At 44.8% G+C, this 19,080-nt stretch overlaps 1 protein-coding gene across 11 annotated transcripts in view; it reads left to right on the top strand.

Annotated features, from left to right (window-relative positions):
• FAT3 (FAT atypical cadherin 3) overlaps positions 1 to 19,080 on the top strand; it is a 455,041-nt gene that overhangs the window by 310,313 nt on the left and 125,648 nt on the right. For 8 of the 11 annotated variants that reach the window (XM_083609369.1, XM_083609377.1, XM_083609373.1 and 5 more), the window contains exons 5-7: positions 1,906 to 2,220; positions 7,192 to 7,402; positions 7,845 to 7,913. In XM_083609369.1, the coding sequence (XP_083465495.1) occupies positions 1,906 to 2,220; positions 7,192 to 7,402; positions 7,845 to 7,913 (595 nt within the window). The remainder of the gene's footprint in view (positions 1 to 1,905; positions 2,221 to 7,191; positions 7,403 to 7,844; positions 7,914 to 19,080) is intronic. The other 3 variants (XM_083609376.1, XM_083609374.1, XM_083609378.1) reach the window with 1 other exon arrangement.

The raw sequence follows: 19,080 nt of genomic DNA, 5'->3' as shown, positions 1-19,080 counted from the left end.
AGAATAAAATAACATTTGCTCAAATTCACTGAAATGGCCTCATGGTTTTTTTCTGACTTAAAGTGGGTGGCATCCCCCTTTAATCTGCATTCCCCCCCCAATTTAAATACTAATTTTAAACCTATTTCTCTCTCAAAAAAAAACCCAACCCAATATATTTTGTCTCAAAATATACATTCTGATGTATTTTTTGGCATTTGAGTAGTTCAAAATATTGTAGATAATGCATTTCCACTCCTCACGCTGGACCAAAATTTACATAATTTTTCCATGTAGATGTTAGCACATTGTAAACAGGCATATCTCAGCCATCAGCGGACATTTCCAAATCAAGTTACCTTCCCTATGTGTTCCCTTTTCAAAATGGATTTCCAGTGGAATAGCCATGTTAGTCTTTACAAAATTTAAAGATTTGAGTCATGGCCTACCACAAAGCCATCTATGGCTGCAATCCTAGCCATGTATACTCAGAAGTAAATCTCACTGATTTCAATTGGGCTTTCTGCCAGGCAGGCAGCCTTCCTGCCTTGATTTTACAGTTCAATATAGACTTAATCCTATTTCGTTTCCCCACCTCAGCCATCAGGGAAGGACAGTTTTGTGGGGGGTTTTGTGTGTGTGTTTTTACCCTTTGGTATTTTGCTCTTTTGCATCCTTGTAGGATTGTATGAATCCCTGTGGGAATATAAAACATTTTACAAGCACTCTTCATTCCACATATAAAAGTCCTTTGTGTGATGCAACATTTTGTTTGATAAATTTTGTACAGGAAACTCTTGGGCGTGAGCATCTGCTGAAATATAACTCTCAAGTTAATTCATGCTTTAAATTGTTGTGGTAAATATGATTTTGTATTTGACAACAGAGTAACAAAACAGATCTCTTATTTCTGTGTGAAAAGGGACAATAATGAATGATGTATTCCACCTGTTTTTAAAATCCACAGTAGAAAGCGGATTAGGACTGTAGTCAGAATTACACTTATGTGGGAAGAAGCCCCATCAAATTCAACATGGGTTGACCAAAACTACACAGAATCCCATTTTGAGAACATAAGTAAAAGGTAAAGGTAAAGGACCCCTGGGTGGTTAAGTCCAGTTAAAGGCGACTATGGGGTTGCGGCACTCATTTCGCTTTTCAGGCTGAGGGAGCCAGTGTTTTTCCACAGACAGCTTTCTGGGTCATGTGGCCAGCATGACTAAACTGCTTCTGGCGCAACAGGACACCGTGACAGAAACCATAGCAGTACCTATTTATCTACTTGCACTGGCGTGCTTTCGAACTGCTAGGTTGGCAGGAGCTGGAACAGAGCAACGGGAGCTCACTCCATCACAGGGATTTGAACTGCCAACCTTCCGATCAGCGAGCCCAAGAGGCTCCATGGTTTAGACCACAGCGCCACCCACGTCCCCAGCTCTGCATGTAGAAGGCAATGGGCTCAATCCTCAGTATCTCCAGGTGGGGCTGGTTTACACCACAGCGCCAAGCTTACTGGGTCAGGCCAATGGCTCATCTAGTCTAGCATCCTATTCTCAGAGTGTCCAGCCAAATACTTGTGGTAAGCGCACAAACTTAAATGTAACAGAACTCTGCCTACCTGTGATTCCCAGCAACTGATATTGTGAGGCATGATGCCTCTGACCGTGGGTGTAGAATTTAGCCATCATGGCTAGTAGCTGTTGATAGCCTCTTCTTCCATGTATTTGTCCAGTCCTCTTTTAAAACCATCCAAGATGGCGGCCACCACTGCCTCCTGTTGGAGGGGCTTCCACAGCTCACATGAAGAAGTGGTTTCTTTTATCTGTCCCCAAATTTTCCAACGTTCAGGCTCATTGTATTCCCACAACAGTTTTCACAACGCCTGTGGACATTTTGCCTTTTGCTGTAACCGTTTTCTTCCCTCAGGTTACAGTCACGGATGGAGGCTCCTCTCCCAAGCAGTCTACAGTCTGGCTGGTGGTCCAAGTCCTCGATGAGAACGACAACAAGCCCCAGTTCCCGGAGAAAGTCTACCAGATCAAGTTGCCAGAGAGGGACCGGAAGAAGAGAGGCGAGCCGATCTACAGAGCCTTTGCCTTCGACAAGGACGAAGGCCCCAATGCGGAGATTTCCTACAGCATCGTGGATGGGAATGACGACGGGAAGTTTTTCATTGACCCGAAGACTGGGATGGTCTCCTCAAGAAAGCAGTTCACAGCCGGGAGCTACGACATCTTAACGGTAAGCCAACCATGATTGAAATGAGCAAGTGCACCACTTCCGAGTTTTATAGGGAGGCTTCCCTTCAGTGTTGTTTTATGCAGCACACTTTCCTAGATGTTATGAGGACTCTGCACCTTGTTCACCACAAAAACCATTTTGGGTTTCCTTGGGATTTCCTGCTGAATGCCAGGGGGCTTTCCCCAAGCACGCAATGCGGGTTGTGGGGGGAAGGAAATGGGTGAAGTGCGCCAACTATTGCCAATTCCCCCCCCCCCTGCTTCCCGGGGTGGGGGGGGGAGAGAAAGGGAACAAACCCAAAATACCTCTTCCTTTGAAAAGAAGATGGGGAGAGCTGAAGAACAGGCCATTCCTTGCTACAAATGTCACTCATGGACATTGGTTAAGCCTTAAGGCGTCCATGGTGTGGGTGTGTGTATGTGGGTGTGGGTATGTGGGTGTGGGTGTGTTAAAGGGGAGAGGAAGGGCAGTAGCTCTAGAGTCTGGGGTAAAAGGGTGAGGGGCTGCACGGACCTCTTGTCAACAACACCCCGTTGAATGGGGCCGTAATATCTGACCCTGAGTAGCAAACCAGACTGTAACTCTGACTCAGATTAGCATGAAGCAGCAGTTGGACCAACGGCATCAGAAGGGTTGGATCCAGGCCCAAACATCATGGCGAGGTCTGTTGGGCTCCTTGAATTGGCACCTCCAGAGCCACTAACCTCTGAGCCTCTACAAATCACAGGTAGAGCAAATGCTTTGCACTTTGAAGGTCTTGGGTTCAGCCCCTAATCTCTCCAGTTTGGAGGATGAGGTAGCAGGTAGTGGGAGAAACTTTCAGATGTCTTCTTAAAAAAATGCGTAGTTCTTTATCTCCTTGACATCTGATGGGAGGGCGTTCCACAGGGCGGGCGCTACTACCAAGAAGGCCCTTTGTCCTGGTTCCCTGTAACTTCACTTTTCGCAGTGAGGGAACCCTTGGAGCTGGACGTCAATGTCCAGGCTGGACGTTGGGGGTGGAGACACTCCTTTAGGTATACAGGGTCGAGGCCATTTATGGCTTTAAAGGTCAGCACCAACACTTTGAATTGTGCTAGGAGACGTACTGGGAGCCAATGTAGGTCTTTCAAGACCGGTGTTATGTGGTCCCAGTGGCCACTCCCAGTCACCAGTCTAGCTGCCACATTCTGGATTAGCTGAGGTTTCCAACTCACCTTCAAAGGTAGCTCCATGTAGCTTATTTTCCTGTGACTAAAGGCTTATCCATACTTCCTTCTGTCCCTCTGCTTTCTCTCGGGGGAAACTGCTCTTTAGTGCCCAATGGGAGCAAGCAGCCATTTGGGTTTTCTTCGGATTGACATTTGCTCTGATTTAAGAGCAAGTTTTCCCTGGGATAGGAGTGGGGCAAGGGGGAAACTGCTTGGACCCATGCTTAGAAATTGTAGGTCAAGCAGAAAACCGCTGATAGCCATGTTTTCTAGGGACGAGCAGAAGTGTGGGCGACTCCTAAGTCCTGCGCCATTTTACAAACTGGCAAGAGTATTTCAACAACAGCTTTCATTGGCAACAACATACTTTGCCAGAAGCATCTCACTAAGTCGAATTCAGGTGTCCTCAATCAAACTGAGCATTCAAATAGATTGTTTTCCCCAAAAAATATGTGTAAGAATTTCGAGACTTTAATGAATATAAAAAGCACTTGGCAGACTCGCCTTAACACAGAACGTTTAATTGGAGTGTTTTTCGCTGGAACAATTTTACATGGATTGGAAATAGACCGAGGAGGAACCTAAGCAAATGGTAAACAGTGAAGTATTGAGTGGGCACAGGTGTCTGGTGGTCTGCCATGCAGATCGATAGCTTCTCCAACCCCCCACCCACTCACCCCATCTTTTTTAAAAGCCTTATCAGCGATTTCCAAGTGAGAGTAAACAACACTGTAAGCAGGTGCGTTTCACGACTCACACTGTGAAGCAGAAAAGGAGATTTCTCTCTTTGGGATCCGGTTTAATGAACGGCAACCTACTATCAACACAGAGTGCCGAATCTAGCTGTTGCCCTTCAGCCCCCTGGTTCGGATGCTGGCAGGGATTTGCCCCTCGGAGTGGCTCAGCTGCAGCTATGAAGCCCCCCTCTCCCTTTTTATGCAGACCCAACTGCTTTGGATAGCAGCCCTTGTTAGAGACAGCAATACCTACTAAGGCGAGAAGGCAAAAATTCCCGATCGTAGGAAGCCACAGGGTGGCGGAAATTGCTGGATTGGCCTCCCTGCAAACCTCTCCCACCCCACTGTGGTTTGACATAGCCATAAAATGTGAGCCTGGTGCCCTAAGCTCTGCCACAAGTCGTATAGAGCACTAATTTAGAGATTTGCCCAAGCATGAGCAGATTTCAAAACGCAGCCCCATTACCTGGAATGTGGAAAACCTACGTACACAAACTTAATAAGAGAGCAAGATCCTTCACTCGGCGAGCTGCCAGGGGTTGTGGTCGGTGGCAAAAGTGAGCGAAGCAACAGCTGTGACTCACAACGGGCTGCCTTCCAACTTAGAGGAAAGTCAGATGTTTCTTCATGGACCTCATATCACACACATCTCCCCATCTAGGCAAGGAAGAGGCAGTGCTGCAGTTCAAGGACACAGTCCCCACCCCCCACCCCAGACAGGCACACTCAAGGAGGTTGCAAAGCAGAGCAATTGAACATGTAGCCTGGGAAAAGTCTGGAGGGCAAGATAGAGAAGGCTGCAGGACCACATTTGGCCCCCAGGCTTAAAGTTCCCTATTTCTGATCTATGCTGAGGAACATAGGAAGCTGCGTTTTCCCATGCCAGACCAAAGCTTTTTCCCTTTTGTGGTGTAGGTATAATTGATGTAGCTCCCTGCAGATATGCATTTGTCCATGTACCACTGGGGGGGGGGACCTCTGTCCCTCCAGATGTTGTTGGACTACAGGAGGAGGAGGAGTTTGGATTTGATATCCCGCTTTATCACTACCCGAAGGAGTCTCAAAGCGGCTAACATTCTCCTTTCCCTTCCTCCCCCACAACAAACACTCTGTGAGGTGAGTGAGGCTGAGAGACTTCAGAGAAGTGTGACTGGCCCAAGGTCACCCAGCAGCTGCATGTGGAGGAGCGGGGAATCGAACCCTGTTCACCAGATTACGAGCCCACCACTCTTAACCACTACACCCACACCACAGTCTCCAGCTTCCTCTGCCTATGGCAGGCATGGCCAAGCTTGGTCCTTCAGCTGTTTTGGGACTACGATTCCCATCATCTCTGACCACTGGTCCTGTTAGCTAGGGATGATGGGAGTTGTAGTCCCAAAACAGCTGGAGGGCCAAGTTTGGCCATGCCTGCTCTATTCAGGCAAGGGCTGATGAGAGTTGTAGTCCAGCAATAGCTGGGAGGTCCCAGGTTCTCCAGTCCTGCCCTAGTTCTTAACCTGTGAATTCACCCTGTGGCATCTTCACCCAAGAGGAACACTTTACCTGGAATTTCCACCACCAAGAGTATGGGATGGATCTTCATTAGAATGAAAATAAACAGGATGGGTTCTCGTAGCCACCTTCCAAGACAGGAGCTGAGTTATGGTACTTCTGGTACCACACTTAAACAATTAGCCCAGCTACAGATCCATACACAATGTTTCCTCTTTGGCATGGGATAGAAGCTTAGGCTGCATTCACACAGCATCCCCCTGACATTTCAGCATTACAGTATATCTGAACTTTCACATCATGCAAAAGCCACTTCCGGAAAATGAATGGAATACAGTACAATCACATCTTACTCACATTTAATTTCAACCTTGCATGGTTGAAGGCTATTTGGTTGAAATCACACGAGTTAAACGCACGGAAGGAAGGAGCTTAAGAGTTATTTTTGCACAGGGTTTTATCAGCATGGAAATAATAATAATAATAATATATTTATATGCTACCCATCTGACTGGGTTACCCCAGCCACTCTGGGCGCCTTCCAACTAATGAAAACACAATACGACATCAAACATTAAAAACATTAAACTTTAAAAGTTTCCCTGAACAGCTTTTAAGCTCTCTGCCTTGTACACTGAGGTTGGATGCTCTCTCAAGACCTGCAGGAACTTGGACAGCACCACCAGATCTTGCAAGAGCATCCCAGAGCCTTGCTTGGGGGGCAAGGACAACTCGGTGCACAGCTTTGGAAAGGATGGTCATGCGGGGGCAGTTCCAAGAGGGTGGTTTGACTGTGCGTGTTTTTGCATATAACAAGTAACCCTAGAAGGTAACCCCCACTCAAAATGCAATCATGCGGCATAGTGCATGGTTGGCGCTCATTTCTGCGTTATTTGGGTCCAGAGAAAAATCTGTTTGCACCCCCTTTAACTCAGAAAATCATGGGAGTAAAGCAACAGTATTTGGGACAGTATATCTGCATACAGCTCTTTCCTGTTGTTGCTCCGTCCACATTGCCTTTGGCCCCACCCACCACTCGCATATGGCCCCTTAAAGGCTGCACAGAAGTGAATGTGGCCCTTGGGCTAAAAACAGGTTCTCTATCCCTGCTTTAACCAAAGGGTAGCTCAGTCGGTAGAGCACGAGACTCTTAATCTCGGGTTGTGAGTTCATGCCCCGCGTTGGGCAAAAGATTCCTGCATTGCAGGGGGTTGGGGGTAGATGACCCTTGTGATCCGTTCCAACTGTGTGTGTGTGTGTGTATACATACATACATGTATATGTGTGTGTGTGTGTGTGTGTGTGTATATATATATATATATATATATACATACACACACATGCACATTTTTACCAACCACCAAAACACAAACCTTATGATTGAATTTGGCACTGGGCACAGGCAAATCATCTTTCAGCTATGACTCACATCCGGAAAACAGAAAGTTGTGGACTGTTTTAGAGAGAGAGAGAAATACACATAAATTCTATTCAGAAAGGAGTCTGCCAGATTGTTACCTGCCTTCTTTCCCTCTCTCCATGTGCAACAGATAAAAGCCGTTGACAATGGGCGGCCGCAGAAATCTTCGACCGCTCGCCTCCACATTGAGTGGATTAAGAAACCGCCGCCTTCCCCCATCCCGCTAACATTCGACGAGCCCTTCTACAACTTCACCGTCATGGAAAGCGACCGAGTGACGGAGATCGTTGGCGTGGTCTCGGTGCAACCTGCCAACATCCCACTGTGGTTTGACATTGTCGGTAAGCATGGGCATGGTGCCAGTGGGCATCTTCCAAGCAGGAGGAAATAAGTGCGGTGTGGATTTTGATAAGGAGGAAACTAACAAGGGATTAGCTCCCCGGAATTAAGACTGCATTTGTGGTGCTGTACTTGAAAATGGCTAACTTAATATACTACTTTGTCATGCTTTGGTTATGATGCCTTAGCTAAGCTTTTATGGCTGGATTGTTCCTTTTTCTCTTCCATAATATGTGATTGACTTGCAATCCTAATGTTGTCTGTCATTTAAATTCTCTGGCCATAGTTTGCTAATCCCATTTCTAAATGTATTTTGATGGTAACTTAGATCGGCTGTCCCTCATTTCTCTCTCTCTCTTTTCTCTTCACGCTTTTATTTTCCCCTCTTGCATTCTGTTATCTCGGTTCTTTCTTTTTTTCTGCTTCCGACTGCTGTGCTTCAAGGTGGCAAGCATGCTCGAGAGATGTTCTATATCCTACAGACAGCTTGTGGGCAGAACTGTTCAACAGAAGGTACCTTCAGTGCAAACACATTTGCTACAGTACACTTTCTAAACTGCCTTATTTATTTACCTTTTGGGGGGATGGTGTTGTGTTTAAAAGAAAAAAACCCCATAAAAGAGAGCAGTCTGAAGCCAACTGCACTTAAATCTTTACTAGCTACCTCGGAGACGACAAATGGAAATTGTGGAAGCCATTTGCTAGCCATTCCTATAGTCATTCTAACTGCAGTATATCCTGACGATCATGAATAGTTTTGTTGCTCGCAATCACCCCAAGCTTTTAAATAATTTGGAATGACCTTGCAAATAACTCCATAGAAGTTACCAGCCTGCACATGTTTCTACCTGGAAATGTTTGTACAAGACCACTTGACAGATTAGACTTTGGACTTATCCACCTTAACTTTTGCCCCTCGCTTTCTAGGCACAGTCACACCTTCCTGTTCTGTGTCTGAGCACTTTTTATTATTATTTTGTTCCCCACTGCTTTCCCCAGGAAGACCTGCTCTTTAACGCTGAATCGGAACAAACAGCAATTTGGGTTTTCCGCAGATTGCCATTTGTTCTGATTCATCGGTAAAGAGCGAGTTTTCACAGGGAATGCTCCAGAGCAAAAACAAACAATGGCAACACCCTGATACAGACCAGGAAAGCCTGAACTTGTGCCTAGAAATTCTGAGCATGAGCCCTACGTCACACTGCCTTTGGAAAGTGCCCAGGAACTTCAGCTTGTTCAAAAATAGCTCCTGGGAAGTGGCCTGGAATAAGCATTGTGGAAAATACTTTACCTATATTGCAACAATTTAAAGTGCCAGTTTCTTTTTCTTTTTTTTACCTTTAATCCCCTAAATGGTATGGGCCCCTTGACATCTTTAGGACTGCCTGCTCACTATGTATGTGTTGAGATTTCCTTTGGACAACTTGCTTCTTCTGCGAACAGGGCTTCCTCCTTGATGGTTCCCCAACAGCTCAATTGCCTTCCTAGAAAGCTTTCCTTGCTCCATCCTTAATTGATTCTAGATAGATGTGCCCCCCATCTGGAGGGCTTTTGGGTGGCCCAAATCATCTTCCTCTCCTGTTTTTTTGCTGCCAGTGACTATAGTGTGCTTTAAATTACTTTTAGCATGTTTTATATGATATGTAGCTGCTCTCGTATACCTCATTAACCAACCACCCTGGAGACATTGGGTTGAAAGGCAGCTTAACACATAAATGCCAAAAAAAACAACAACACAATTTGTCCACCTGTGCCTTTGTTAGTAATTTATATTACAGATTTGGACAGTCACAAAGAGAGGAGGTGGGGAGGAGGACTGAACCAGACCTTTTGTAAAAGTAGCTTGGTTTGGTCGCCTGGAGGCCATTGTTCCTTGCCTCAGGTGGCCAGGCAAGTAGCTGTTCATAAGGCTGTACTAAAAAACTAGAGTGTAACCACTGTTTTTTTAAAAAAAGTGTGGGTAAAGAGAAGAGGACAGATAGAGAAAGGGGGAAGCCGGGAGTCTGATTCTGTGCTAGATTGGCAGGTGTGTTACAAATGAAGGATGCTGTTTGCATATGAAGGGTTTGCATATTTCTAAATCCTGCTGACTGTAGCGGGACTCAACAAGCACTCCAGAGCGTTTGAGATTGCAGCTGATATTGCTAAATTGCCTCCTCGTGGATGCATGCTGAATCAGAGACACGGCCAGGTGATTCTCCTATTTACAACTAGCGGGTGCAACGTCAGCTGAGTTAGGGAAAGAAAGTCGGAGAGGAGAGAAACTGTTTCCCTGATTCCAGTGTAACCTTTATGTGTTGGGAGACAGCCTTAGCTCAGGGGCGGAGTACATGCTTTGCATGCAGAAAATCCCAGATTGAGTCCTTGGCATCCTCAAAAATAATAATAAAAAGGCCCACAGATTTAAAAAGCAGGTGATATGATAAGTTCTAAACCCGATTAGAGGGTTTTTGTTTTTTTTAAAGAAAACGCAAAACGGTACAGAAGTAATTTAGATAAATAAAGGCCTCTCTCTAGATCTGGAGAAAGTTGCTGCCTCGGGCCACATCCTTCAATACCTCTGCTTTGTGCCCTGAACATTTTTGCCTTTTGGGGGATGCATCTTTAAACTCTGAAAATGTCTCCTGCAAGTCTGGATGGAGGATGGATGCGTGATATTGAATAGAAAAAAACCCTACTGTAGGAAAAATGTTCTCCACCTATGGACAAAATGGTCTGGGCCAGGCATCCCCAAACTCGGCTCTCCAGCTGTTTTTTCTTTTTTTTAATAAATTTTTATTGATTTTCCAACATGAATTGAGACACTTCACAACTAACAATACATAGACAAACAAGCCCTCCAGCTGTTTTGGGACTACAACTCCCATCATCCCTAGCTAACAGGACCAGTGGTCAGGGATGATGGGAATTGTAGTAGCAAAACAGCTGGAGGGCCAAGTTTGGGGATGCCTGGTCTGGGCTATCTATTCCTGGATTGTGATTACTTTTGCTGGCCACCCAAACACCTGGTGTCACCTGTGCCAGTTTCTCCTAAAGGACAAACGTAAAAGCCCTGGCAGGATTAACAGAGAGGAAAGCGGCTGTCATGTAAATGCATCAACAGGAGCTCAGCACTCCTGGAATAATGAATCACCCTTTTATTATTTTTTAGCACTTTTAAATTCCACAGAGTGCTGCACAAAGGAGGGGATAGACGGGTTCCTGACAGGATGGTTTGTAATTTAATAGGCACTGTAGAAAAGGAGGAAGGCGTGGGCAGCAGGAAGAGCAAAATGCACAGATTCTCAGTTGGCCTGATGACATCAAATGGGCCAACAAGGTGCTGTCTCAGTCTGCTCTGCAGAAGGCATGCAACTACAGGGCCTCTGAAATGTAGGTTTGTAGCGGTGCAGTAAAATGTGTGGCATCTCCCCGATGAGCACCTCAAGACAAATGGCTCACCAAGTGGGCTAAAAGCAGATTGGCTGAAAGAGGCCACGGTGGAGCAGCTTGGGCACATGACTGACCCACCTGTTACTTAAACTAGGTGATTACGTTTTCCACTAACAGCAATGGATGCTAGGATTCTATCCCATATGCCACTGAAGAGTGCTAGAAAGCAGGCACGAAACAATAAAGGCAAAAATAGCATTCAGGTATTTGAAATACTGGCCTGTCAGTCTGAGCTGCAGCATAGCTGGATCAGCAGTCTGCAAAATGCAACTAGAAGCCAGTTTCCAAATCCCAGGCCTGCCAGTTTCCCTCTGCTAGATTTACTAACATGCGCTGCTTTTCATCTTTGTGAACCGAATTTCAGAATCATATGTTGTTTATGGAAAGAATGCAAAACTACTGTGGTCAAGTTTCTAGAATAACTGAAACAACAGTGGTAGAGTCCACAAGTGGAGAGCATTCCTCTTGTCCTTGTGTGTGCATTTGTAGTAAGTGTACAGTTACAGATGGGCAAGGACTCTCCTCTGACCTCATGCTGGGTTTGGGGTCTCTCTCTCTCTGCTTCTGAGCACCTCCAAAGCTCAGTCTTAACTGTGGGGATGTCCTTTCGGGCTCATCCCTGCAATCCTTCAAGCTGCAGGGACTTCCAAAGCCTTTCTCCTCCAGAGTGCCTCCAAAACTCAGCATAAAGGTAAAGTAAATGGACCCCTGACCATTAGGTCCAGTCATGACCGACTCTGGGGTTGTGGCGCTCATCTCGCTTTATTGGCCGAGGGAGCCGGCGTACAGCTTGCGGGTCATGTGGCCAGCATGACTAAGCCGCTTCAGGCGAACCAGAGCAGCGCACAGAAACGCCGTTTACCTTCCCGCCGGAGCAGTACCTATTTATCTGCTTGCACTTTGACGTGCTTTCGAACTGCTAGGTTGGCAGGAGCAGGGACCGAGCAATGGGAGCTCACCCCATCGCATGGATTCGAACCGCCGACCTTCTGATCGGCAAGTCCTAGGCTCTGTGGTTTAACCCACAGGGCCACCCGCGTCCCAAAACTCAGCATAGCTGCATCCAAATTACCTGCTTTTGTTAGAATCCTCCATTGTTCATTCACATCATCCCCATTAGCATTGCCAGTGCACAGGCCCCTGCAGAGCTTGTCTGAGGCCCAAGGCAGGAATCCCTGGTCATCTGGGAGGCAACGGGACATTCTTGCCATTACAGGGTAAGTCCAAGAGGCCCCCGGTGCGGCGTCCCGGCCAGCTTAGCCCTCCAAGGCCTAGAGCAAGTGTACCTGGCTGCACCAACCCACCCACAAACCCCACTATGCATAGGCCTGCCAGTGCAACAATGTACTTTGATAACACACTAAAAAAAATTATTTTTTTTTACTTTGATGAGATTGTATCTGTAATTGCACCAAGCTTCTTTTCTTGTGAAAAGCAAACTATTGTACAAGCTGGTGTATATAAAAATTACTTTTCTGTAGTGTTTTACCTAGATGCAGGATAGCATGGGCACACCACAGGAAAAGAGTTGGATTCTACCATGGTTGGTTTTCTGCAGTGTTTTATTAAAGCACATTATCACAAGGAAGGGGATGCAGAGGAACCGACCACTGTGGCAGAACATGTATGGTTCTAGTTCCAGAATTGATTTTAGTAATTCTCGTAGTCAAAAAAGTATTCAGGGTGAGTGGAATATAGGGCAGAGCTCAGCCACAATAAAGCAATGTAGGGTATTCTCTGTGGCTTCTATCTGTGGGCTTCTGACAAAGCTCTTTTTCCTTTCCCTAACCAGCAATAATTCTTCATTCACTGCTTTCAGAGCTTTTGCTTCATCCTGAAGAGAAGCTCTTGTGAGTTTTATAGTTCTTATTGTTCTAGTATTCTGATCTGAAGAGGGATTATTTTTGAGGTCTAGGCAGAGTTGCTTGCAGCCAAAGGAGATGAAGCAAATAAAATCTCAAAAGGAGAAGAAGGTGGAATCAATGATTTCACACACACACAAGCACAAACGTTAATTTGTTTTACCTTACACTAATTTAAATTCCAATTGCCTAGCATTAATGCTGAACTACAAAAGCAATTGATTAAACAAACAGATAAAAGAAGTCGATTGGCAGGCCTTATTTGCAGTTTCATTCTGGACCTGCCATCCCAATTTCAGGAAGCAGTCTGCCACAGGAACTTTTTTTCCTCTTTTTGACAGGATGGCTAATCTTTATTGCAGATCTGCATCCTGAAATGAAATTAACCTCCCAGCACAAACTCTTCAATGAGGCAATCACTGCTTCGGCTGAATGTAACATTCCAGTGAAACAGTGGTTCCCAATTTCTTTTCCCACGGACCACTTGAAAATTGCTGAGGGTTCTGGCAGACCACTTGATGATTTTTCTGCCCATTGTAGCAGTTACAATGTTCTGTGCTGGATGCTGTATCATTCTTAATGGCATTTAAAACTCTTCCTTTATTTCTTATATGGCATTTTGTAGTAGTACAATTCAAATTCCACAGAATTCAGGTTCTACGTGTTCTTCATGGGCGCACCACAGACCACCTTAATGAAACTCAGTGGTCCACAGGCCACAGTTTGGGGACCACTGCAGAACAAGTAATCCCCTACAAATAACGATGCAAAAGGATTTCATTTACTCCACATTTTTATGCAACCTAATTTTATACCAGCCTAATCCACACCTCCCAGAAATTGCTGTCATGGACTGGTTCTTGCAGAGGAATGGTGGGAGGAACCAGCTGGAGGTAGTAATAATAATAATATTTGTGGCTGGCACATGCCAAAAGCTGAATATTGCTCATAGCAGGTACCATAGCACAGAATATTGCTCATAGTACACTGGGATCTGGAGTGGGCAATATTTCTAGGTGCTGTTTCCTTCAATACCAGAGGAAACTAACCCATAATCAGGGATGTAAGGAAGAAGTCTTAAAGAAAGATGTTTGCATGCACCTGCATTTTAGGCATGCTATTTTAAAAAACACAGTTTGAAATTTTGCAAGATAATTATATTAAGGCCTATGTTAAAACATGCAAACAGATATTGTTGACTGTACATACAATATGTTGAAACGAGCAAAAGGAAACCAAGCAACAAGAACATAATTAATCATTGGACTTGACCCAAAATATATTTGATGTATCGAGTAATTGGTTAAGCAAAATGTAGGAATTTTAGCAGGGCAGGGGAGGAAACTCAACATAGTAACTCCAGAGTTTAAACAAATATTGGATTTAGTTGAAACTAATCTATATTTCGTGAGCAAAAGAAGGGGCATTTTAAAGGCATCAGCTGTCGTTATCGTCCCCCTTTGAATTCTTCCTAGGTTTTATAGGCAAAGTTGTCTTAAGAAGTGTGCTCTGATAACGTTGTGATTTTCTGATTGCTCATTAAGATGGTTGCAAAGCAACTTAAATGAAAAATTGGAATTCCTCCCCCCCCCCTTTCACGGTTATCAGCATAAAACGTTCATTTAAATAAATAAATAAAAAGCTCTGGCAGTCCCAAGGCTACCCTTGTTTCATCAGAAATTTCTTCATGAAATCTGCAGATCTTGTCTTCAAAAAGATCCCTTCCACAACAACCGATTAATAGAAGTCCTTTTCCTTTCCATTTTTTATTTTTTATTTTTGAAGGTTGGCTTCAAACAAATAATTAAAAGCATATAATCCAATAGAAATGTTTTAATACCTTGGTGTCTGCAGAACTTTAATTAAATGTCAGGAACAATTACGTTGTCGCTTGCAGTTAACTGCTGCTAAGTGTGTACATAACAGCCGAGATAAGTCATTGAGACACGCGTAGAAGGACGTGGGGAATTGATGGGGTTTGGGCATGAAATCAAGTTAGCATCGGGTTCACGGTGCCATACCTTGCAATGGGCTGAGGAGGACCCATGGGAACAGCTGCAGTGGGTACCATGCATCAGGCATGACGAGAAGCTCAGTGGTAGAACGTCTGTTTTGTGTATTTAATAAGGACTAGACTGGATGTGGGGTACCTCAGACTCAGAGGTACATGGGACTGTGTCCCTCAAGACTATCCCCAGGCCACAGCACTCCCCAGCCCAGCTTCACCCCCTCCTTCAGTATTTTGCCAGATGGGACATGTTGTTGTTTTTTTAACTCTGGCAATGTGGGATAGAGGGGAGAGATGGAGGAGGGATAGAAGCTAGCCTTCTGTACAGTCAGTGCCAGATTTACATAGCTGTCAACTTTTCCCTTTTCTTGTGAGGAATCCTATTCGGAATAAGGGAATTTCCCTTAAAAAAAGGAAAACATTGACGGCTATGGATTTATGTATAAGTTAACAAGCTATAGCTTAGGGCCCCACTTCCTCAAAAGGTAAAGGGACCCCTGGCCATTAGGTCCAGTCATGGACGACTCCGGGGTTGCGGTGCTCATCTCGCTTTATTGGCCGAGGAAGCCAGCGTACAGCTTCCGGGTCATGTGGCCAGCATGACTAAGCTGCTTCTGATGAACCAGAGCAGCGCACGGAAACGCTGTTTACCTTCCCGCTGGAGCGGTACCTATTTATCTACTTGCACTTTGATGTGCTTTCGAACTGCTAGGTTGGCAGGAGCAGGGACCAAACAATGGGAGCTCACCCCGTCACGGGGATTTGAACCGCCGACCTTCTGATCGGCAAATCCTAGGCTCTGTGGTTTAACCCACAGTGCCACCCACTTCCTTGGGGGGGGGGGCAAAAAAAGTTAAAGGGAAAAAACCTGGATGTACATTTCCAAAATATAAGATAAAAAACAAATAAAATAAAACCTACATACAGCAGCAGTGTTTTGTGTTGTGTAGGTTCCTATGATGTAAGTAATGGACCCCGCCTTCTAGCCTGCTCCCTAAAATATCTCTGGTTTGCTCCTTTCTATATATAGGGTGCCTACATTCTGCATGGATGCGTTGCATGGCAACATGTGCAAATGGCTTTAGATACCTATTAGGTCCATAAATTACCATATAGCATATATTCAACACACAAAAAACAGTGGCAGTTTGTTGTTGACAAAGGACAGCTGGACATCTAAAGGGCCCCATTACCTTCAGTAGCTTAGGGCCTCATCAAACCTAAATCCGGCCCTGTGTACAGTGGTAAAAAAAAAGACACGGGTGGCGGCCATTTTGTCAAATTGATGCGCAATCACCCACACACAGGACCCTTTGGACCCAGAAGAAGAGGGCAGAACAGGGCGTAATGGGGCAGGCCATGCTCCTCCAATTTGCACGGGGGCCAGAAACTGAACTCCTCCATGAAATAGTTGTTGCATGTATTCATTGCTGTGCGTACTTTTTGCTTCTGGCCCTGACCAGCGCTAGTATGTGGACCTCAAAAGGTTGCCCAGGAGAGAATGTGGCCCCCAGGATGAAAATGGTCCCCCTCCCTCAGACCTAGACTCAGATCCAAGTGTATCTCAATTTGAAGTAACTCTGGTCTGAGCCATACATGCAGCAAAATGAGGTGGAAGACCTCTGAGGTGTAGGGTAGATAGTTTAGTCTGCAGGTTTTTGAACGCCTCCCGCATATCAATAAATCTCCCTGTGTTTGGTAAAGCACCTGTTCAGAAATGGTCTCTGCCATCTGTTGCGGTGACAGACCAAAATTTCTGTTACCTCAGAATACTATCTTATTCTGCTTTGTGCGGAGGCCAGAAACGAAAGGAGCAATCTGAAAATAACTAGTATGGAAGACAGTTTTGATTTATCTTTAAAGTAACTGCATAGAGTCACCTCTGAGGAAAAGTTCCAGTACTAAAAAAAAAACCCATAAAAAAACATGTTGGACGGTAAATTGTCTTTTGTGCAGCTTCAAAGTCTCTTTCCTGTGGCCTGGATTATAAGTCCTAAGGCAGCTCCTGCTGTGCAAGAGGAGGTTTTTTTTTTTTTTCAGTTGTTCATCTTCTTGGGGATTTTTTAACAGGTTTCTGCTGCTGGACCTCAGCTAATGAAAATGGCAGAGCTCACTTTCTCTTTTGTTCTTCGTTTCGGTAGAGTTTATTTTTTTTTAAAATTATATACTACTTGCTTGTAAACTTCAAGTGGTATACAAAAAGAATAAAACAATACAATTCTCAGTTGTTGTTTTTTTAAAAAACAGTTTAAAACAAGTATTTAAAACATTCAAAAATAATTAAAACCAGCAGTAAGCTAAAAACCAGATTAAAACACATGCCCACAGTCTACATTCCTGCCCCTTGTTAAAATGGCGGCTCTCCCAGTTTGACTGGGCCCCTTTTGATCACTATGGGTCCAGATTTGATGGCTGCTAGATTGAATCCAACTGAACCTTAAGATAAACTGAAATTATTACTAGTTGTGCGTATGTGCAGTTGGTATAGTATTAAGTTATTTAAAGTCTGTGTTTGTCCACTAAATTTGATGGCAGTCCTGCCAGGCCAGTAACACTGGTTCTGCCATCCCAGGGCGAGATGAAGGCAATAAGGTCTTTTGAACCCCCTTCTTCCCAGGTGAAACTGAAATGGATTCCTGCTCATTTCCATTGACCTGAATCTGCACAGAGCAGAGAGGGCTGAAGGAGGAACAGTGAGATAGGCTCTGTTAAAAGTGGATTTTAAAACCCTTTTCATGCCTGAGGTGCATTTTATAATAAGAGTGCGTGTCTTACAAAAGCGTCACGGGCCTTCACAATAGGGGTCAGAGAGTTAAAAAGCTATTGTATCCGCCAGTGCAGGAAAAAGCAACTGCACTGCATTATTTTTTTTTGAGGGGGGGATAATAACACCTGATGGGAAACCCCTAGGGGTTGAGTTGAGTCCTGAGGCTGTCAGGTGCTTAACTCATAATTTAAGGCATCATTTGATTCCCTGGTTTGTTGCAACTCAGGTGATCGGCACATCAGAAATGAGTACAGCCTTATTTTATTGGGGCGGGGGGTATCATTAGGTTAAACATGCAGTTACCCCCTCAGTGTTATTAATTCTGGTGAACAATCAGCATAAATTGCAATGTGAAACCCTTTCATTCTCTGCCCTCCCTCACCCTTGAAGGTTTAAAAAGCGATAAAGTTGGGTTCCCCCCCACAGTGCACAAATGTTCAATAGAATCGCTGGAGGGGGGTGATATTAATCAATGGGTGAAAATTTCCCTGCTGTGTGTGCTCATTCTGAAAGCCACTGAGCTACCTCTGAAGTGGTGTGCGCACCCTCGTTTCCCAGTGCTCAGCATGCGATTTGACGCAGCATGGCCATTTGAAGGATGAGGCCAATATGATCCATTAATCTGTTTTGCTTTTTCAGTTAAAACGGGGTGGGGGTGGGGGGAGCTTTAACCAGCTCTCTCTCACACTCCCCCCCCCAACCCTACCATCTCCAGGAAACATGCAATTGCAATGGATTTATTTCGTTGGGAGGTTCAGGGGACAAGAAAGCAACTGCGGTTCCTTTTGATTAGTTGTGTTTCTGAACATAATGACCCGTTTTGTTAGTCCCGGGTTATTGATGGCTCTCTCTTCCCCCATTCACGTCAAATCTATATTTTTAATAAAAAGTAATGTGAGGAGGGGAGGAGTCACAGAATTTTTTTTTCCTTTTCCCAGTTTAATTTAGCAGAGGTTCCATGCGTAACTGAGTCAGCAGGCGTCTTGTGTTAAAACATGAAAAGAAATACAGATTCTTATTAATTTAAATAGGAAAGGTTTTTTAATAATAATAAATAATTTGCTGCCGATTGTGGATTAAGTGCCTTCTTGAGAGGCTTACGATTTGAACCCTACGGCCCGGTATTTATGACTAGTGAAAGACTTGCCATTTTGATGGGGGGGGTACATTAAAGCTGAGCTGAAAATTCTCAAAAGGCTCCCCCCCCCATTAAAAATTCTGTGGTTTCCTTTTGCTCAACGCCCCTTTCCGTCACTGGTTCCAGGATACTGGAAGATGCAGATCAGAAGTCAGGCTTCAAGCAACAGGGTTGCTGTAGCTTCTGCTGCCTCTGCTTGTCGTATAAGCGCCACTCCCCTTAAAAAAAGTAATCTAGGGAAGGAAGAAAGCAGAGAGCCTGCCATAGCCATTGTATCTCCTAGCCCATGATAGCTTTGAATTTGTGTAATTTTCTTTTTAAAGCCAACTAGGTTGGTGGCCATCACTGCTTCCTCTGTTAGCGAGCTCCAGATGTGGTTGAAACGGTCCCCCTGGTTTCTGTTCCCACAAATATTTATGCATCTGTTTGCCAGTTTATAAACGGTTGTACAGCCAAAAGCTACCAAAGGGTGG

Source organism: Podarcis filfolensis (assembly GCF_964270895.1).
Source record: "Podarcis filfolensis genome assembly, chromosome: 4".
In the NCBI taxonomy this organism is placed as follows: Eukaryota; Metazoa; Chordata; class Lepidosauria; order Squamata; family Lacertidae; genus Podarcis; species Podarcis filfolensis.
Note: the sequence above shows the minus strand (reverse complement) of the source record. Positions and strands in the feature narration are given on the sequence as shown.